Source organism: Gopherus flavomarginatus, chromosome 9, assembly GCF_025201925.1.
Source record: "Gopherus flavomarginatus isolate rGopFla2 chromosome 9, rGopFla2.mat.asm, whole genome shotgun sequence".
Classification (NCBI taxonomy): Eukaryota; Metazoa; Chordata; order Testudines; family Testudinidae; genus Gopherus; species Gopherus flavomarginatus.
Window position 1 is genome coordinate 9,358,770 of NC_066625.1, and position 21,768 is coordinate 9,380,537.

The following is a 21,768-nucleotide window of genomic DNA, read 5'->3' on the forward strand; positions in this document are numbered from 1 at the left end:
TCTGTGCTAGCTGATATTAACCTGGAGTCTCTTGCCAGTCCCCTCCTCTGCGTTTTGCTCCGGGAAAGCACCCTGTATGACAACATTAGGCAGTACTTGTGGTAGAAGTCAGTCTGGAGGTGGAGAGGACCTCCCCATCTATCTGTGATCAGCAGCCTCAATAAAGAATCCACTTTATATTCAGGAGACTTGAACGCTAGCTTTCCTCTATCTCAAAGGAAATGATGGAAGCTATGCTGCTAACTACTTATTATTGGCCCACTCCTGCAGTCCTTGTGCAGGCAAAATTCCCATTGTATGAAAAGGATTTAACATTCAGAGGTTTTGTTATTGTTTTCCAAGAGTTTCCAAATTGTTTTATGATTTGCTCCAGTATTCCTGGATGTTAGGTGATTCTATCTGGCAGGTATTTTCCCTTCCTTCTAAATGATCCAACCTACATCGGCCATCCCCCATCACATCTCGCCCTCTCTGCATGAGTCCCCAAAGACAGAGGAGCTTGGTGACTCCTTTGCTCAGTCCCTTTGCAGGGCTGCTGAATCCCCTCTGGCCTGCTGATTGATACACTTTGTATCTCAGGAGTCTTTCACTTGCCTCTTATGAATCCTGATGTTTCTAGTGCCTCATCAATGTTTATCTGCCTGAGCCCCCTGCTCCTTTCATCCTTTGTTGCTGAGAACTGCAACAAAGCAGATGTTGACCATATCAACCTCCTTCACAGTCCCTGTTATGGGAGCTCTCTATTCCCTTCCCCCAACAAATGGTAGTGCTTGTTCTGGTCCCTTATCAACTCTCCCATGTAACCTTTCCCCTCACCTCCTTTTACTCCTTGGCAGCCATCATTCATCCAGGACTTGGAACATCTCCTATTTGACATACAGTACTCACCATGCAGCCTTTTCAAAGCAGTGCATTAATTAATTATTCCCCTAGGAGGTAGGGAATTAACGAATTTCTGATGAGGAAGCTGAGCCACAGACAGGTTAAGGGACTTGCCTAAGGTCACAGAGAAAGTCAATGGCAGAGTCAGGATTTGAACTCAGGAGTGCCTGGTCCCTAGATTCCTATGCTCAGCCCCCTCTTTCCACTCTCCACCCCTCCTTAAGGAAAACCCTGAAGTTTTGAAGTAACCTTTATTTCATTCCTTATAGCTGGACATTTTTGGCAAGGTGCTTTTGCACTCACTAGGCTGTATTCTGTATGTTCGTCAGAGGAGATCTAGGGTAGATTTGTAAGAACATTATCAGTGTAAGCTGAGTGTCTCTTTGCATGTGTATTTGATCACAGTATCGTTTAAGAGCCCATCCATAGTGCATACACTAGTGGTTTATTGTGTCCTATGGATTTCCCTTCATAGCGTAATTAACAGAGCACATTCATGGTGCACTATGCATGGGATGTGGGCGTCAGGATCATGTGGCATACTCATGCTCCTTTAGGCAGGTTCTTGATACCATACGGGTTCTCCTGGACAGGGCACACATTGTGTGTATCTTCAGAGCCTAACAAAGCTAGTACAGACCTAGGGAAACCCCCTCGTTGCTAAGAGCACAGTAACGACACAAAGGGCCAAATTCTGCTCTCAGTGACAACCATGTAAATCTGCAGGCGTGCCATTGACTGCACTAGAATTACTCTGGATTTGCACCAGTGAAGCTAAGGGCAGAGTCTGGTCCAACCTTTCTATGTGGCAACGTGACCCAAGCCAGCACAGAGTTTGAAACAGAGCATCCACCATGTGGTGGAGCAGGATGGTCCTTTCACAGCTATGACATGAAGATACCTTCCTCTCAGCCCCCACCTTCCTCCTACCCAGGATGGCTACTGGTGGCAGCAGCAGCAGCAGTTCTCCTGGTGTTACCTGGGGTGGACACAGCTCTTTCCACCCCTGCCTTAAGAAAAGAGCTCCCTCAAAACAAGGGGCTTCCAAGCACTGAGGGGCACATTGTCCATTTACCAGGAACCTGAGCTTGCTTAATATATTCTCCTGGCTGTCATGCCCTTGACACATGACTAGAAATCGCTTATGGCTTGAGTTCACCAGCAGTACAATCCTGCAGTGGATCAGCGTGTCCCCACCCTGCAGCTCCAGGAGATCTTCCCCCCTGTTAGGAAGCCATTGGTCCCACAGGCTGCTCTCTGGACACCTCAGCACTAAGCCACAGGAAGAAGGAAGGAACCAAGGCCTGATGCCACCAGTCCTTCCCAACTCCTCTCAGAATCCTGCAGGATTCTGGTCCCATACAGGGCTATCGCTGGGCACAGACCCTCTGCACAGGGGTGAATTCAAAAAAATAGAACATAGGAAAGCAACATAGGAAATGATAGGATGGGAACAAGATCCTGGCCCAATCCATAAATGGGTTGTTACAGTTGTTAGATTCTATAGTATCTCCCCTCCCTAGGCAACTGCAGAGCTCTGTTTTGAAGCTCTTTGCACAGCTTCCCTGCTGTTTTCTTCCCTCCTTTGTTCCATATAGCACAGATGCCATGATACATCTTACCTGGGGAGATAATGTACTTACCCCCGCTGCCCCCCCCCCAAAAAAAAACAAAAAACAAAAAACAACCCTTCAGGCACCCTCTTAGTTGAATGAAGGCCCAGTCCTGCACACCTTTACTCCGGTTGTCTTTATTCACCTGAGCAGTCTCCTTGACTTTCCTGTGACTAAGGGCTTTCAAGGAATAGGCTGTAAAACTATCACAGCATCCCTTCCCATGACATGGTACCCCATCATCCTGTTGTCCTCTGCACCTGAGCGTCACCTACCCATATGATCAGGGCCAGTTGGAGGTGTCTGATAAATAGCACACATTGTTAGCATTTTCCAGGGGATTTTGTGTTTTAAACCCCTGGGATTAAATCTGAAAGGACCTACATTTAAGTAACAGTAAGTCTGTGCTGCCAACTGCAACAGATTGTGAGTTGAGGCTGACACTTTACTTACACTACTGTTTAATTAACTTGGTTAATTACTTAAAGTTTGTACAGTGCTTTGAAGATGCAAAGTGCTATGTAATTGCTGGGCATTGTTACTGTTACGATGGCCTAACCTTTATTTTGAAATGATGTTTTATTATAATAATGAAACCCAGAATTGCAGAAATACAATGCAGTGAGGAACGTTCACACAAGAACAACACACACAAGGGCACATTTAGCTCAGCACCAAACAGCTAAATGGAAAAGTAACAAAAACTCCCAAGTTCCAGCTAAGTCTGATCCTACAATGACCTGTGTGCAGATGAGTGGCTGCAGGCCTCCATCTGCAGAGAGCTCAGGCCAGGCCAAGACAACAATCACTAAGCACTACTCAGGCCAGGTCTACACTATACACACCCTGAGCAACACAGTCATACCAACCTATCCCCAGTGTAGACACTATGCTGATGGTGGGCTTCTCCCATTGACATAAGCTACTGTCTCTTGCAGACGTGGATTAATTACACAGACTGGAGAAGCTCTCTTGTCAACATAGTACCATCTTCACTGAACCACTACATTGGTGCAGTCTCACTGGTGCAGATTTTGAAGTGTAGCCCTGGCCCCAGTGGGTGGGATTCACAAAGGTATTTAGGTGTCTAACTCCAACTGTGACACACAGAGCAGGCACATCAGGTGCTGGTACCGTATCACACATTTGCAGCAATCTCAATACCAATATAATTCACAGTGTTTGTAAGTCACCATAATATTCCTTGGGTGGATGAGTTAAAGGGCTGCTTTTACCAATGATGGCGGCAACAGCAGCTCCATTGTGCCCACTGCCTTGTGGGGTGAATTTGACCCTTAAATTCAATTTTAAATTGGAATCTGTCCTGGATAATTATTTGCCTGGTGCCAAAGGCACGTTAACAGTCCAGCATATGGACAGTAGGGTCTGATTTTCCTTTGCCCTATGACCTCTTGGAGCTGCTTTCCCAACATAAATGGGCCATAAAGTCAGCAGGGGCTTCCCTAGCTGATATAACCAGCCATATGCCATGCCTTTTCACAGCCTGGGGTGTAGGGGATATTCCAGGGGCACAGTTGGGGGCAGGAACTTTGCTGCTGCCTGAGGCTACTCTAATTTAGACTAGGGGGCCAGGAAGGCCCCTTAGACAGCCCCAGAGTAAGCTGCCTTTGCCTTTAACCCCTTCCTGCACCGAGGGGGACCTCAGCCAGGCCAGAGAAGTGGCTCAAAGGTTCCTGTCCAGAAGACCTTGCAGTCTAAGGGCCAATTCGCAGCTGAGTGGCGTGTGGCCCCAGTGAAGGCCAGGCATTTCTTCCAGTAGCCAGCCCTCTGCAGCATTCGTAGGCTCAGACTCTAGATAACCCCTTTTCCACTGGCATGCCGAGGCAGGGAGGTTATTTGAAGGGGACGCCTCCGGGGCACAGGGCACCACACGACCGAGCCTGCCACGCTCAGTCGAGGGCGGCCAATAATCGGTAGCACGCAGGTAGGGTGGGAGGCAGTAAGACCCTCCCCAGGCCTGGCAAGCCACAGTGGCCTGGGCCACCAGACCCACACGGAGCCCTTCTCCCCAGGGAAGAGGCTGGTGCATGGGCAGAACAACAAGGCAGCCTTTGCATGCGCTTTTCGTTATGAATCAACCCTGCATTGCTATGGCACTGCGCGTGGGCTCACGCCTGCAGAGGAGCAGGCAGGGTACTGCACCCACAGGCAGGAGCAGCCCTCCCCCACCCCTCCTGCTCCTCTCTCTCTCTCTCTTTTTTTTTTTTTATTTTGCAAGACGAAGAAAAAAAAAAAAAACCTGCTGCAATGTGCAAAGCGGCTCGGGAGAGGCAGCGGCCGGGCCAATCAGGAGGGCTAGCTCCGAAAGTTGCCTTTTATGGCTAGGGCTCCACCGCTCTGGCCCCATAAAACCCGGAGCGCGAGGCGGGTTGGAGTAGCTGTGAGCTCCCTCTGCACGCGCCACATTTCCTCCCCCGCCGGCCGAGCCGCTGCTTTCTGCCCAGGGTCTAAACTTGCAACTTCCTCAAGGTAAGTGATGGGGGGCAGGAGCCCCCCGTCAGAGCCGCTTTCGGGGGGGGGTAGAGAGGACGGGCTGGATTTCTAAGGGTAAGAGACGAGTGACTTGATTTCACTCCTCCCACCCCAGCGAGAAGACCCCAAAGAGGGGCTGAATTCTGATGGTTTCCAGATAAAAGCTGCTGCCTAATACTACCCCCCCCCCCCCCAAGGGAAAGCCTTTGCAATGAACTGTCAGGCTGGTGTGCGGTTGCTTCTCTTTTATTTTTTGGCAAGCTTTATTTAGGGGCTGCTCCTCTTCTAGGGAGAGTCTCGCTGTCTTTGGGAAAAGCTAAAATGCACTAAACAAATTGTGCATGGCTGAGCACGAGGGGCATGATCTGTTTTTTAGCTTCCTTGTTCACGGCCATAGCTGGAAGTGGCTGTGCCAGCTCCCCAGGCAATCAGTGGGGGTTGCATCCACGGGTTCTGGTGCGTGGTTGTGAACGGAGCTTGGGGTGGGGTGCGGTGGAGTTTGCGTCAAGTTAATCTGAGTTTGTAGGTGGAGAGAGGGTCTGGTCGGTTGCAGTCTTGCTAAAACCGCTCTGGGGCTGTAATCTGGCTCGCTTGTCTCGGTGCCTAAGAGGATTTGTTGTTGGAATAGAGGTTGAATGGGAGGGAAGGAGGAAGCGAATTACCTTCCAAAGAGGAGGGATGTGGTGGGTTTGGTGGTGCTGCTGGAAAGAGGGGCTTGGGAGAGTGTCTCCCCTCCTTCCTTTTTTGAAAGGGGATTGGAAGAAATCTGGGGGAAAGGGGGGTATCTGTTCGCTGCTGCCCTTAAGATCTGGTTTGGGTGTGACTCCAGAGCTGCTGCTTCCGGTGGCAGAAAGCCGGTACTTCTATTGTATCAGCTCAGCACATGCTGGGTAAGGGTGGGGGAGGCAGGAGGATCCTCCATGCACAGGATGGGGAGGGGGAAAGACATGAATCAGTCTCCCGGCCCAGAGGCTGGAGGGAGGGAGGGAGGGTCTCTTTGTCTTGCTGAAGGCATATGGGATCCCTCTGAGACCTGGCTGCCTCTTCTTCTCTTCTCTTCTCCCCTCCCATCCTGTGGGGTGGTTACACTGGAGGCCCCCATACACCCACTTAAAGGAACACTGGACGCTCCTTTTTGGTAAGGGGTTGAAGGGGTGCTTGAATCCAGGAAGACTGATCAGAAACCTGATTCTACTGCGAGCATTGTCTCTAGTGTCTGGGAAGGGGTGGGGTCCCCGCAGGTCTAGATGGCTAGAGTCTCTGGCCTTGGGGGCACAGATCCAGGGCTCTTCTGCCTGATCATAGGGGGAAGAGATGCTCTTTTTATTCCTGGTTTGGGTTTTAAATGCTTTTTTTAAAAACAAGCACTCATCCCAGCCATGCTTCTAACCAACAGTAGGGTGAAGGAGCAAGGTTTCCAGAGAACCTTGCTAGGTTGGTACAAAAGGTGAGGGCAGGCACAGATGGGGGGGAAATCTGACTGTTAAGTTAACCAGTGGATCTGCTGCTCTAAACCTGGCACTTCGGTCTCTGTGATTAGAGTTCTCCTTGTGTGACAATTGCATAAAAGCATTGTGTTAATCCTGTGCTAGCTTCTGCTGTCGCTCAGTGTTGTAAAGGGTTTTGAGGCTAGCTGGTGGGGAACCTGCAATTAAACTCGGCTAGTTAATTAAATGGATATAAAGAAGGCTTCTTTCTTATGAAACCCTTTACTGCTTTCTGGGTTAGGTCAGTGGGAGATGAATGCATCTGTGACAGCTAATGCAATTGCTTGCATGACAGGTATAACTAGTCATAGAGCCTGAATGCTCAACAGGGTGGGATCCAGGGACAGGCTGCTTCTCTGAAGCAGGGGTGTGGGTAACTTCCCCTTTTCAAACTGTCAGTTGTCCTCTTACCCCCTGCTTCAGACACCCTAGTGCTGGTATCAGGCACACTCCCTCTTGCAGGGAGTGGTCATAGCCATATGCTTCATTTGAAAAGGGAGGGGAGTGGCTTGTCTCCTTAATCAGTCCAAAAACTGGCTCCACGCTGCACTACTGGCTTCTTGCAAAGCTTGCTCTAACCATTGCCTTTTATGGTAATAATGTGAGACTAGAGCAGGGACTTCCTTTGTCCCAAATCATGCAAAGGCAAAATAGGCAGTGTCCTGCACCCTCTAGTGGCTGAAAGGGAGAAGTCAGCTCACAAACAGGAAGCTAGAAAGGAAATGGGTGGGGGGAAGGCCCTTCCCTCTTCATGCTCAGAAGCAAATGGCTTAACCTTACCACATGGGGTTTTCCTCCCAAACTATGATCCACTCACAGCTATTAAAAGTTTTTTTCCATAAATGCTGGAGCATGGAGACTTCAAACTAAAGTGAAACATCTGTTGCCCAGCGAATCAAGCTTGCTGATGTTGTCTCCATTACTTTACAGTTCGCCATGGATGATGATATTGCTGCGCTCGTGGTTGACAATGGCTCCGGTATGTGCAAAGCCGGTTTTGCTGGGGATGATGCCCCTCGTGCTGTCTTTCCATCCATCGTTGGTCGCCCCAGACATCAGGTATGTAATGGAATAGCATCTTGCCTGTATTGTCAGATGAAGCCTAGTGATCAGAAGAAAACATGCATAGTGTATAGGATCTGTATCCTGTCTATGTACACGTGTGGCTGTGCAGGAGTGAAAAGAAATGAGCTAGCTAGTTTAGTTCATCTTCCTGTCAGCCAGTAAAACTCCCCATCTCTACTGGGATGGGGAAGTTCTGTACCTGTGGCCTGGCTTCTGAGGTCCTGTAACTCTCATGATACCTCAGCAAAACTCTAAAGAGCACACTAGCTGCTGTGGTTGAGGAACGGGGCCTGGATTGGTGTCTTCGGAGCTCAAGTCTGACTAATCAGCTCTGACTCTCTTCTCTACAGGGTGTGATGGTTGGTATGGGCCAGAAAGACAGCTACGTTGGTGATGAAGCCCAAAGTAAAAGAGGTATCCTGACCCTGAAATACCCCATCGAACATGGTATTGTCACCAACTGGGATGACATGGAGAAGATCTGGCACCACACCTTCTACAACGAACTCAGAGTTGCCCCTGAAGAGCACCCTGTGCTGCTTACAGAGGCTCCCCTGAACCCCAAGGCCAACAGAGAAAAGATGACACAGGTGTGTAAGGTGGCCTTGGTCCCCAGTCTCCATCATTTGGCTCCAGCTGACTGAGAGCTGCTGGCCAGCATTCCTCCCTTGCGTGCCTTCATCTTTTTCCCTTTGCCATTCTCTACAGGGTTTTCCTTTCCTGACCTGAGTCTTCTCTTTGCTGGATCTTGACAGGTTTTATTTGCTCTTCCTAAGCTGGTTTCCTCTTGCGGACTTTATACTAGCAACTCATTTAACTGCTATTTCTAACGAGACCACTAACCCATTCACCTGCCCTGAGTGACTTCTGTAACATAGCTTTCTAGAGCTTGTGAGAAAGCTAAGATGTGGGTAGCCACAGTTGCTTTGTTGCAGCTGGGTTAGTCCATGCTCTCCATTCCTCGTTCCAAGGTTTGAGCTTGGGTTGGTGGGTTTGCTGTGAGCTCAGAGGTGGTTGGTATGGTCTTCCATTCCAGAAGACCAAATTCTGAGTTTGCCGACGCTACACTCTGCAGCATAAGGACATTTGCATGACTTGCTGCAAACTCTCTTGTGAGTGCTGAGTGAGCCTCTCGGTCGCATCCTGTCAACTTAACCTTTCTCTTGCGTCCACAGATCATGTTTGAGACCTTCAACACCCCAGCCATGTACGTAGCCATTCAGGCTGTGTTGTCCCTGTACGCCTCTGGTCGTACCACTGGTATTGTGATGGACTCTGGTGATGGTGTCACCCACACTGTGCCCATCTATGAAGGTTATGCCCTCCCCCATGCCATCCTCCGTCTGGATCTGGCTGGCCGTGATCTGACGGACTACCTCATGAAGATTCTGACAGAGAGAGGCTACAGCTTCACCACCACAGCCGAAAGGGAAATCGTGCGTGACATCAAGGAAAAGCTGTGTTATGTTGCTCTGGACTTCGAACAGGAGATGGCCACCGCTGCCTCCAGCTCTTCCCTGGAGAAGAGCTACGAACTCCCTGATGGTCAGGTGATCACCATTGGCAATGAGAGGTTCAGGTGCCCAGAAGCCCTCTTCCAGCCATCTTTCTTGGGTAAGTCACCATCTTGTAGGAGATGGTTGGTGCAATTTCCTTTTTTGTTTTTCCCACCAAGCTTTAGTGGTGAAGTCCTCTCCTCCCCCTGAGGTGACTCTAAATGGCACATAGCTTCCCACACAATCCGTCTAGAGTAACTTAAGTGTTGTGAAGCCAAGCAAGAGATCTCCTCTTCTTGGCTGAAGGCTGGAAGGAGCACTTGTCTCTGTGCAGTGCTGGATTCTGCATGAATGCCAAATGCATCCATCGTAGTGTGATTTAGGGCATGCTAGCTTATTTTAGGTTGTGATCCTCTAGTTGGTATCTTACTGACCTTGTGACTGGCTCCTTCCTTCTAGGTATGGAATCCTGTGGCATCCATGAAACTACCTTCAACTCCATCATGAAGTGTGATGTGGATATCCGTAAAGACCTGTACGCCAACACTGTGCTGTCTGGTGGCACCACCATGTACCCAGGCATTGCTGACAGAATGCAGAAGGAGATCACAGCCCTGGCACCCAGCACAATGAAAATTAAGGTACATTGGAGACTCCAGAACTTATGCTCTGCTCGTTCCAGCAGTGGGTGGGGCTGTCCTGATCAGAGCTAGGTCCCTGGGATGAAAAGCTACAAGAGCTCAAATCCTAGAAACGCTTGGGTAATGATATTTTGATGACAGTACCACCATGTGAAGAGTCTTCCTTGGCCTGAAGCACTGGCACTAATGGGCTGATGAAGAATGCTGTTCCTAAACTGGGAACATACATGGGATGTTGCCACTTAAGCCTGTTCAGATTAAATGCCATGTGATGGTGGCTAAGTGAAGACTGACTGGTCTCTTAATGTGGCAAATCTAGTGGCTTGCAACAGGCCTGGTCTTAACCTTTCATGTTACTAAATTTCATTTAAGTTGCAAAAGCTCCAGAAGGGTTGTACCCTGTTGGATATAGCCCAAACTGTGATCCAGCTATTGTAGCATCAGTGGTGTTGGTTGGCAACTGCTACAAGCATGTAACTCTCTTGTCTCCTACAGATCATTGCACCCCCTGAGCGCAAGTACTCTGTCTGGATTGGTGGCTCCATCCTTGCCTCTCTGTCCACCTTCCAGCAGATGTGGATCAGCAAGCAGGAGTATGATGAATCCGGACCCTCCATTGTCCACCGCAAATGCTTTTAAACCGGACTGTTACCACATCCCACCTTTGATAAAACCCATAATTGCGCATAAAACAAGATGAGATTGGCATGGCTTTATTTGTTTTTTTTGGCGCTTGACTCAGGATTTAAAAACTGGAATGGTGAAGGTGACAGCAGCAGTCTTAACATGATGGCGCGAACGTCCCCAAAGTTCTACAATGCATCAGGACTTTGATTGTACATTTGTTTTTTAATAGTCATTCCAAATATTGCATAATGCATTGTTACAGGAAGTTACTCGCCTCTGGAGGCAGCAGCCCAGCTCGCAGGAGCAGAGTAATGCTTGTCAGTAAATTATGTAACCCAACAAGTGTCTTTTTGTATCTGCCGCCTTAAAACAAAACACACTTGATCCTTTCTTTGATTTTTGTCAAGCAAATGGGCTGTGTTCCCCAATTATAGATGTGAATGAAGGCTTTACAGTGCCCCTTGAGCGTCCAATGAGAAGTGGTGCCAGTATGTAGGGGAGGGAAGGGGCTACCTGTACACTGACTTAAGACCAGTTCAAATAAAAGTGCACACAATAGAAGCTTGGCTGGTGTTGACTTTCTCCGTTCACTGCACACATGGATCATGTCCAGCTACTGGGTTTGGTGGGGAGGATGGGTGGGAAGGTAGGCTCCAGCTGTGCAGCAGAACAAGTCTCTCCTGGAACCTTCTCAGTGTCATTCCTTGGATCCTACCACAGGCCAGGCCTGAGCCATTCCTTTAATGCCTCCCTGTTGCCTCTCCTACCAGACTCCCTGCTGTTAGGTGTCAGCTGTACTAAAGCAGGCAGACTCAGCAGTGGTGACAAATTTGTGTCCTTAAATCCCCATCCATCCTTCTTTCTGCTTCCATCACTTCTGTGTGTTCCTAGAAGAATCAAAGCTGACAGCAATATGGCCATCTCAGTGAAATTAAAAGAATCTTACCCTGGTGGAGGGAGGAAGAAGGGTGACCAACTAGATCTCTCCTATAGCCACAAAGAAGCAGAGGAGTATTCGTGCAGCTCTGATTTGGTCACTGAATCTCTCCTGCTGGCCACTCATTTGTAAAGAGGCTAGATCCAGAATCCCTTTCCCTAGGCATAAGCAGCCTGAACTTCCCTTGTGGGATTAAAGGGCTGCTTAAACCCAGCAGTCAGGAGCGGACAAGACCTGACTACACTTATCTCCATGTGTCCCCCTACCTGGCACAGTACACAGATGAAGGCATAGGGGACCCACAACTGCAGGTTACTGAGGAGCTCTGACAATCCAGCAGGGAGGTAATGGCATAAACAGGGTCACCACAAGGTCATGCCAGAAGTGGGGGTTGGAAGAAAAGTTGCTGCTGCAGCTCTCTGCCTGTCCTGAGCACTCTAGTAAGATGTTCCCCTGGGAATCTCTTGCAGGGGTGAGCACTGCCTGATGTGCCCCAAGCAGAACTGTGAAGTCTGCTGTCACAATGCACTTCCTTGTAAAATTAAAAATCCCCATCAATGGCTCTAAGCACATGCTCCTATCAATGCTAAAAGTACCCAGGAATCTGGTACCTAGCCCGTAATAATCCTCAATTATAAGCAAAACTGATTGATAGCAGCTATGTTGTCTGCAAAAGTCTGTTAGCAGAGACAATTTGCTGCATACCTCTGAGTAGATACACAAAGTCTCTTCATGCTCAGTCCTAGCTTTAGGGACTGTCCAGGCTTGCAAACACTAGCTTCCCTTTTGCCTGATGTAACTGCTTCTATTGAAGTCAATGGGCAGGAGGGGTTTTATTTACAGAGCAACCAAACTGGGCTAGGCATGGCCCTGCAATAAAGAGCCATCCATTTCAAATGATGGTTTTGGGATGGGGAGGAGAGATATACAGGCCATGTGACTGGCTGGTATAGAGACCTCAACTGAGATCAAGCCTCCATGATTTTGGGTACTATGCAAACAATCCCTGCTCCAAAGAACATGTCTAAGCAAGGCAGGCACAGTGGGTGAATTAGTTTCTTGAGTTCCATCCTTATGCCCTGCTGTCTAGATTGTGCAGCCTCTCCACTACATACTGTGACATCTGCATTAACTTCCATTTATTGCTTTATTTTGTACACTATAGATAGCCTTGAGGGATTCAAAGGAGGATGTTCCAGCATGAACAATGGCACAGATGTGTGGGGTCAGGCCCTCACCTCTCATCCTGTTGAGAGTGGCTGACTAGAAACAGGCTGAGCCAGTCTATGTAATGATTTTCCAAGGCTTTCATAGTCTGCCTGCCTACCAGCACTAAAGGCCTGCCAATTGATCACCCTTAAAAACAGAATGAAGGCAGGAACCAGTTTGAGAATAAAATGTAATCTTTATCTGCTTTTTTGGCCTTGTTCTATTGTGCCTAGCTATCACACCACCTACAGCATAAACCATCTTCCAGCTTGCAGGCCTATGCATTCTGTCTCCATGAATGGCAGAGTATTAATGATGGGAGCTCAGCTTACTTTTGAGTCTGCTGGCCTTGGTCTGTCACCGTATTAATATATACTTGGCTACAGATGCTTACAGAAACTCAGTTTCCAAACACATGTTCAGGGGCATAGAGGATGATCTAAACCCATGTCTCTTAGCTTGTCCTTAGAGCGTGGTGATGCTGTGGAGCTAGTGTATACGAGTCCAACTCCTGCTTTCCTTTCTGACCAAAGAAGTTGCTGTTGAAATGGTTGTTGTGATACAAACAGAAGATTATTATGTAAGAAGTGCAGGGGAAAGAAACAGAAGGAGGCAGCTATTTATGAAGATCTAAGTGGCCAGGCAACTATCCTCAGCAGTAACAGACACAGGAAGAGCATATATACATATATCTATGTAATTAAACAGTGGGAATTGTTTCACTAGAGGATGTTTTTTGTGAGGTGGCAGCGCTTGTGTTTCCTGCTTACGAGGGCTTCTGAGTGAGGTCAGGGTTACCAAAGTGGTTTTAGAAATGCTTTTGCAAGGGTTTCTCTGATTGTTTTTCCCTTGCAGCCAGGGGTGAAAGTAACTTAAAGGACTTACCAGTATGCCAGAGTCCTGCACAGGGGTGTGGCCTCAACCGGAAGAGGTGGGGCCTGTCAAGATTTAAAGGCCCTGGGGCACTGGCTGTGGCTAGGAGCCCCAGGGCCTTTAAATCACCCTGGAACTACCAGCTGCACAAGCAGCTGGGAGCCCCGGGGACTCCCGGCTGCCGCAGAGCTCCAGGCCCTTTAAATCCCGACCAGAGCTCCAGCTGCTGGGCCTGGGCTGGGATTTAAAAGGCCCGGGGATCCCTGCAGCAGCTGGAGCACCGGTCCCTTGAAATCCCCACCCGAGCCCAGCTGCCAGAGTTCTGGTGGTGCTTTAAAGGGCCCGGGGCTCTCCACGGTGGCAGGAGCACCAGGCCATTTAACTCCCTGCCTGAGCCTGGCTGCCGGAGCTCCAGTGGAGCTTTAAAGGGCCCCAGGCTCCCCGAAGTGGCTGGAGCCCTGGGCCCTTTAAATCACCGCTGCAGAAGCCTAGTCCAGTCCGGCACGGCATACTGGCTCTTGCCGGTATACCGTAGTGGACCGTACCGGCTTACTTTCACCTCTGACCGGACCGTACTGGCTTACTTTCACCTCTGCTTGCAGCTACAGTCAACCGACTAGTGAAGTGCACAGCCTTCTTACAAGGTTCTTCTGGTATAGCTGATTGCCTTGGCTAACCAAGAACTTTATGCGTTATGCCATGTCGAAGCAACATGCATAGATTCTTATTAGGTTCCTTGGCTAATGCTTGGTAATTGTGTCTCTTAGTGATTACATGCTGGAGAAAAGAATTTTGTGTCACCCTGGGGAAAACATTACTCACTACTCAGGACTCTGAACTCCTGTGGTGTTTTCCTTTAGCAAGCGAGGGGATGTTTTTCATACATAGTCATCTCTTCCTAACACTAATTAGTGTTGAGCTAGATCTGGGAATTTCTAGCCATTTCATAGGTTTGAGGGTAATATATCTTTCCACTGACTCTAGTCCCACTGACTCGCTGGTCACTGGAAGAATGCGTTGTCCTTAATCAAAAGTAGTCATGCCCGGTGCACTGATTGTGGCAGAGGCCTGGGAGTCAGGAGACTGTGACGTTATACCCTGTGCTACCACGGACTCACTGTGACCATGCACAAGTTCACAATGGCTGTGCTGCTTTTCTCGGCTGTAGATTAGAGAGAAGGATACCCACCGTGGTAGAGTAGCCACGAGTTCCTTAGAAGAAAGAGGCTATGGAAGGGCAGCGTGTTATTTACATCATTGCATGAGTTCGTCAGTGAACCACGACATGGATTCAGCGCTAAATATAGTATGAAGTATCAGAGAGGTAGCCGTGTTAGTCTGGATCTGTAAAAACAGCAAAGAATCCTGTGGCACCTTATAGACTAACAGACGTTTTGGAGCATGAGCTTTCGTGGGTGAATACCCACTTCGTCAGATGCATGTAGTGGAAATTTCCAGGGGCAGGTATATATATGCAAGCAAGCTAGAGATAATGAGGTTAGTTCAATCAGGGAGGATGAGGCCCTGCTCTAGCAGTTGAGGTGTGAAAACCAAGGGAGGAGAAACTGGTTGTGTAGTGGGTAAGCCAATCACAGTCTTTGTTTAATCCTGAGCTGATGGTGTCAAATTTGCAGATGAACTGAAGCTCAGCAGTTTCTCTTTGAAGTCTGGTCCTGAAATTTTTTTGCTGCAGGATGGCCACCTTAAGGTCTGCTATAGCGTGGCCAGGGAGGTTGAAGTGTTCTCCTACAGGTTTATGTATATTGCCATTCCTAATATCTGATTTGTGTCCATTTATCCTTCTCCGTAGAGACTGTTCAGTTTGGCCGATGTACATAGCAGAGGGGCATTGCTGGCATATGATGGCGTATATTACATTGGTGGACATGCAGGTGACTGAACCGGTGACAGTGTGGCTGATCTGGTTAGGTCCTGTGATGGTGTCGCTGGTGTAGATATGTGGGCAGAGCTGTCATCGAGGTTTGTTGCATGGATTGGTTCCTGAGCTAGAGTTACTATGGTGCGGTGTGCAGTTACTCGTGAGAATATGTTTCAGGTTGGCAGGTTGTCTGTGGGCAAGGACTGGCCTGCCACCCAAGGCCTGTGAAAGTGTGGGATCATTGTCCAGGATGGGTTGTAGATCCCTGATGATGCATTGGAGGGGTTTTAGCTGGGGACTGTATATGATGGCCAGTGGAGTCCTGTTGGTTTCTTTCTTGGGTTTGTCTTGCAGTAGGAGGCTTCTGGGTACACGTCTGGCTCTGTTGATCTGTTTCCTTATTTCCTCGTGCGGGTATTGTAGTTTTGAGGATGCTTGGTGGAGATTTTGTAGGTGTTGGTCTCTGTCTGAGGGGTTAGAGCAGATGCGGTTGTACCTCAGTGTTTGGCTGTAGACAATGGATCGTGTGATGTGCCCGGGATGGAAGCTGGAGGCATGAAGGTAGGCATAGCGGTCGGTAGGTTTTCGGTATAGGGTGGTGTTATTGTGACCATCACTTATTTGCACCGTGGTGTCTAGGAAGTGGACCTCCCGTGTAGATTGGTCCAGGCTGAGGTTGATGGTGGGGTGGAAACTGTTGAAATCGTGGTGGAATTTTTCCAGAGTCTCCTTCCCATGGGTCCAGATGATGAAGATGTCATCAATGTAGCGTAGGTAGAGAAGGAGCGTGAGTGGACGAGAGCTGAGGAAGCGTTGTTCCAGGTCGGCCATAAAAATATTGGCATATTGTGGGGCCATGCGGGTGCCCATAGCGTGCCACTGATCTGGAGATATATATTGTCATCAAATTTGAAATAGTTGTGTGTGAGAATAAAGGCACAGAGCTCAGCAGCCAGTTGTGCTGTGGCATCATCAGGGATACTGTTCCTGACAGCTTGTATTCCATCTGTGTGTGGGATGTTTGTGTAGAGAGCCTCTACATCCATGGTGGCTAGGATGGTGTTTTCTGGAAGGTCAACAATGCATTGTAGTTTTCTCAGGAAATCAGTGGTGTCACGGAGGTAGCTGGGAGTGCTGGTAGCATAGGGTCTGAGTAGAGAGTCCACATATCCAGACAGTCCTTCAGTGAGAGTGCCAATGCCTGAGATGATGGGGCGTCCAGGATCTCCGGGTTTGTGGATCTTGGGTAGTAGATAGAATAACCCTGGTCGGGGCTCTACGGGTATGTTGATTTGTTCCGGTGTTAGTGTAGGGACTGTCCTGAGAAGATGGTGCAGTTTCTTAGTGTATTCCTCAGTGGGATCTGAGGGAAGTGGCATGTAGAATTTGGTACTGGAGAGTTGTCTGGTAGCCTCCTTTTGACCAGACTTCAAAGAGAAACTGCTGAGCTTCAGGTCCTCTGCAAATTTGACACCATCAGCTCAGGATTAAACAAAGACTGTGAATGGCTTGCCAACTACAAAACCAGTTTCTCCTCCCTTGGTTTTCACACCTCAACTGCTAGAGCAGGGCCTCATCCTCCCTGATTGAACTAACCTCATTATCTCTAGCTTGCCTGCATATATATACCTGCCCCTGGAAATTTCCACTACATGCATCTGATGAAGTGGGTATTCACCCACGAAAGCTCATGCTCCAAAACGTCTTTTAGTCTATAAGGTGCCACAGGATTCTTTGCTGCTTTTACAAATATAGTATGGTTATTCATCAAATGTATTCGCATTTCAAATAAGGCCCACAGCTTCCCAGATGGGGGAGTCCCTCTTATGCCAGTCTCTGCTTTCTCACTTTATACCTAGCTGGGCCTTCAGACCCTGGTCACTGCTCAGGTGCTCTGCACGTAATGCTGCTGGGACTTCCTCAGCGTACACACAATACAGAATCCGAGTAAATCCATTTCTTCTTTGGCACTTCGGCCATTGGGTAAGTCAATTTCTCAGCCACACCTGGTATGTGTGTCAGTATTGTGGGTGCCAGTAATTAGAATCCACCCTCATTTGGATTTTTTAGGGGATTTTTCCATATCCTGCTGGAAGGCCCAAGAATTCCCATTTGTCTTAGCTTCACCTTCTTCAATCGTCTTTGAGACACCATGTCATGGGTTTAACCCTCAGCCTTCTAGCCTTAACTCAGTTTCCCAGTCAATGCCATGCTTCATTTGAGTGGGAGGAGAAGGCTAATTGGGCCCAGCCTTACCTGGTTTTTCATCCTTCTCCCCTAAGAGTGCTCAACTTTCACTAGTGATATAGGTAGACACCAGCTGCAAGATGTGTGCTCTGTAATCAGCTTGGGACCAAGGAAGTCACCTCACTGATCAGCTTATGGATGCAAGCTATTGAAACAGATTAGTGATGTCCTTGGTAAAGGAGATTGTTTCTTCTTTTGGGATTTAACGCTTGCATTAACTGATCAGCAGCCTCTTTACTTTTCAATGTTTCCCAACCACCGGGAATATTATTGGGTGCCACCAGATGGCACTGTTACAGATAGACTTACAAGCTCTAGTTCAGCGGTCTCCAAACTTTTTTGATTGCGCACCCCATCAGTAAAAATTTTTTTGAACATGCACCCCCTGCCGCACCGGCTCTACCATTTTTGCCAAAGCAAAACTGATGAAGCAAAAAAAAAAAAAAGAAAGCGCTCCTCCTGCTACGCACCCCCAAGGATCCTCTTGCGCAGGCCCGCTTTGGAGACCACTGCTCTAGTTAACAGAAAATATAGCTAGTTATACTGCAGAAGAAATGCTTATCCTTAGTGGTGGTACAATTCTTTTTAGCAGCTGTGTGTAGCACCAGTGAAGGTGCAGAGCTGTTGGCTCCAGGTTATACTCATGCCAACAAACCAAGCTATCATATGGTTTCAGCGCATTACATGCCCCCTTTGGGAAAAGTCTATTGTCAAGCAGCAGATAAAGAATGTTTTGACTGGGATTTTGCCATTGAAATGGGTTGTAAATATTCTTTGTGCTCAGAGGAAGAGTTCCATGTTCTGAAGCGAGTGGTGTGTCTGTTTTTTTTGCAATGTGGCTGCTAAACTACCTTATATAGTTGCCAGAGGTGATATTGTGCTCTGGCTTGCCCCAAACCCCCCATAACACCCAGGTAGGCGGCAAACTGGTGGCAAGAGGGATGAGGCCGTATCACATGCTATTAACTATTCCGACTTTCATTGCAACGCATGGACATCCCCGGGGAGATTGCTGTAATTACACTGGGAGCCTTAATGGTCCCTATAGCAGCTGCATTTACGTTTCCTCCACCTTCACCTTCTGTGCTACACCTGGAGGCACAGCACAGATGCTGCCCTCCAGGTGTTCTACGCCTATCTGGCCCTGTTGTTTTAGTTGTTTCTTTTGCCTGTATGTTACATTGGAAATTCAGGTCTTGTCTACCTGTTTTGCCTGAAAAATTCTATGGATGACTAGAGAACGGGCAGGTTAGCGATCTCACCAATACTAAGCAAGTCAGTCTTGATTGAGGGGGCTGTGTGATTGTTATTCAGACTTTAAAATATCCTTTTGGTTTGGTTTTGACAACTTCTACTTAACTCCAGCACTTGCCAAATAGTGAGCATACTACATGTCTTGTTAAAGATGCTACACTCTCTGCCATCAACCAATCAGGGACGGAAAGAGCTCACACTCCATAGCTCTGGGCCCTCCAAGGGACACTTCTAGCAAAACAAGTATGACAAAACAGAAGGCTCCTGATATTGCGAAGGTTAAAAACACAATCACCCCCCAGTCTTTTAATACCTTGTTCACAACTTCAGAAAGAAACAGGGCAACTACTCATTTTTGTTCATTCTAGGTCATCTTTAAGGAATCCTTGATATGAAAACAAATCTAAAACCATACATGTAGCTACAGAAAATCCATCATTTTGGTGGTTTCTGGACTTGAGATTCAGCCATCAGTAGCCATTAATGCAAATGAGGTAAGTTGGACTCACCGTCTGTTTGAAACTGCAATATAATATTCCTGGGTGAGTCATCAGCAGTGGAGATTGAACCCTGTACTTCTGAATCTTAAAGCATGAGCTGCTGCACCTTGTGCCTAAAGAGGTGTTTCTGTTAGCTGATACTACAGAATATCAGAACAGCCGTACTGGGTCAGATCAATGGTCCATCTAGCCCGGTATCCTGCCTTCTGACAGTGCCAGCAACAGATGCATCAAAGTGAATGAACAGAACAGGGCATTTTTGAGTGATATATCCCCTATCATCCAATCCCAGATCCTGGCAGTTGGAAGTTTAGGAACACCTGGAACATGGGCTTGCATCCCTGATCATTTTGGCTAATAGCTGTTGATAAAGATAAACTTATCTAATTCTTTTCTGAACTCAGTTATACTCTGGCCTTCAAAACATCCCCTGGCAATGAGTTCCACAGGTTGGCGGTGCACTGTGTAAAGAAATACTTCCTTATGTTTGTTTTAAACCTGCCGCCTATCAATTTCACTGAGTGACCCCTAGTTCTTGTGTAATGTGAAGAGGTAAATAGCACTTCCCTATTCACTTTCTCTGCACCATTCATGATTTTATAGACCTCTGTCATATTCCCCTCCCCCTTAGTCATCGTTTTCTAAACGGAATAGCCCCAGTCTTTTTAATCTCTCCTCATATGGTAGCTGTTCCATATTCTTAATCATTTTTGTTGCCCTTCTCTGTACTGTTTCCAATTCTAATATATCTTTGTTGAGATGAGGCAACCAGAACTGGGCACAGTATTCAAGACTTATCAACCTCTGCATGTGGCCAAGTCACCAGAGGGAGGAGACAAAGTGCCACACCGAGTGGGTGTGGGTTACAAAAGTCAGGTGAGCTCTACCTTAGCTTTCTTTGTCCACACTTGAGATTTGCCTCAGTGCAGCTGCTATGCTTGCGGGGTCAGGGATAATTGCAAATATTGGCAAGACCTTTGCATTCCCTCCTGAAAATGGATCCTGATGGAAACCATCGAATGAACAAATTCATTTGGGAAAACAAAACTGCAATGCCCTGCAAAGTTAGATGTGTTAATAGTCAAACTTCATTTGAATACACCAATCAGAACAGGAAGCAAGGGCCGACTCATAGGCGGAGCCGGAATTGTGCTGGAGGGATCAGTAACTGCTGCCAAAGGTCATTTTCAATGACTTCTCAAGGGGTTCACTGAAATTTGCAAAGCTGAGTCGTAGTTCTGAATTATGCTAGGAGTTTGTGAACAACCTCCTGGTCTGTTTGGAGCTAAAGTCTATGATGGAGTATCGCTTGTGGAACAATGTGAAGTGAGTTGCTGCCTTGCTCCAAGCAAACCACATCAGAATGGATCCGTTGCTGTGGATGGGAGATGTGGGCTTTGGGGCTAGCTTTTCAGTAGCCCAGGTGGTGTTACCTGACACCTTTTAAGATATATATTTTTTAAACTGCCCCCCTCGCAATGTTTCTGGGCACAGATACAGTGAAATTTATGTTTATGTGATTGTCATTCACTATATATTTGCAGAGTCCCTAATTCAATGAGGCAATGAAGTGACTGCCTCTTAGCGGTATCACAACATACATGTTTCATAATAATAATACATTTAGCTAAATACACAATAAGAAGGTTCTCCGAAATGCATTGACCAATACGGATGGATTCTTGGCTAGGTTTTACTGCTCATAAATTGCTTTAAACAATATAGCGATAACTAACTAGTCAAATTAAATCTAAAGAAACTTCACCCCACAATTAAGCTGTGTGCAGCCTGTATACCCCATTTTCAGCTCATGGAGCAAACCTTGACTAAATAGATGGGTTTAATTTTTCCAATATGTTTATTTTTATTTCACCAGATATTGACTGAATACATTACCATCCCATAATACTATTATTTTAGTGTATTGCAATAGCACGTAGAGGCCACAGGTGCGATCAGGGCCTCGTTGTGTTTGGCATCACACAATGTAAGGCCACAGCCCTGCAGCTTGATCCACACAAACGAAATAGTCCATCTGCACGATCCGACTGCAGGATTGAGGTTTAATTGATGAATAAATGTCTGAACTGTTGTACTCTTTTTGCAACAGGGTACAATAAATGCTTTCAATGAGGGAGTAGCCTGTGACAGTAGACAGACAGGCCTTAAGGTAAAGTTCTATACAATTTAATAGGGCTGAAACCAATATGAAGCTGCAGAAATTTCACGGGGTTCTATAGAAAGTAATCTGAAACCAGCATTACCAACTCTTATGAGTTTATCACAAATCTCACCATATTTGCTGCTTGTCTTAAAAGTCCCAGTGCTGGAAGTCATGGGATTATGCAGCAACCCTGGCTTCCATCTAAAAAAAGAGTAAATTATTAGCTGCGACAAATGCTTGAAAACGTGATTCCCTAATAGCTCAGAAACCAGAAGGCAAGTTAAAAAGCCCCCTCCCCCATGTATTACTTTAATAATATATCTTGCTTTCTAAACCAAGTTTATGGGGTTTTTTTTGGCACCTAACTTGTTGTTTGGGGTTGGCAACTCTGAAAACCCTAT

At 47.4% G+C, this 21,768-nt stretch overlaps 1 protein-coding gene and 1 long non-coding RNA gene across 2 annotated transcripts; one reads left to right on the forward strand and one right to left on the reverse strand.

Annotated features, from left to right (window-relative positions):
* Positions 1-4,869: 4,869 nt before the first annotated feature.
* ACTB (actin beta) lies at positions 4,870-10,865 on the forward strand. Its single transcript, XM_050966581.1, has 6 exons — positions 4,870-4,985; positions 7,406-7,534; positions 7,891-8,130; positions 8,716-9,154; positions 9,496-9,677; positions 10,173-10,865. Exons 2-6 carry the CDS (start codon positions 7,412-7,414, stop codon positions 10,314-10,316), a joined length of 1,128 nt encoding a protein of 375 aa, XP_050822538.1. The 5' UTR covers positions 4,870-4,985; positions 7,406-7,411; the 3' UTR covers positions 10,317-10,865.
* Positions 10,330-21,566, reverse strand: LOC127057662 (uncharacterized). The gene is made up of 2 exons (XR_007776147.1): positions 21,498-21,566; positions 10,330-11,191 (listed from the first exon to the last, which is right to left on the reverse strand). It is a non-coding gene; the product is annotated as an uncharacterized LOC127057662 (long non-coding RNA).
* Between the last annotated feature and the right edge of the window lie 202 nt (positions 21,567-21,768).

Coding starts and splice junctions, on each gene's coding strand:
- ACTB (XM_050966581.1), top strand. CDS start 7,412: ATGGATGATGATATTGCTGCGCTCGTGGTTGACAATGGCTCCGGTATG. Junction 7,535..7,890: donor TTGGTCGCCCCAGACATCAG/GTATGTAATGGA, acceptor TCTTCTCTACAG/GGTGTGATGGTTGGTATGGG. Junction 9,155..9,495: donor CTTCCAGCCATCTTTCTTGG/GTAAGTCACCAT, acceptor CCTTCCTTCTAG/GTATGGAATCCTGTGGCATC.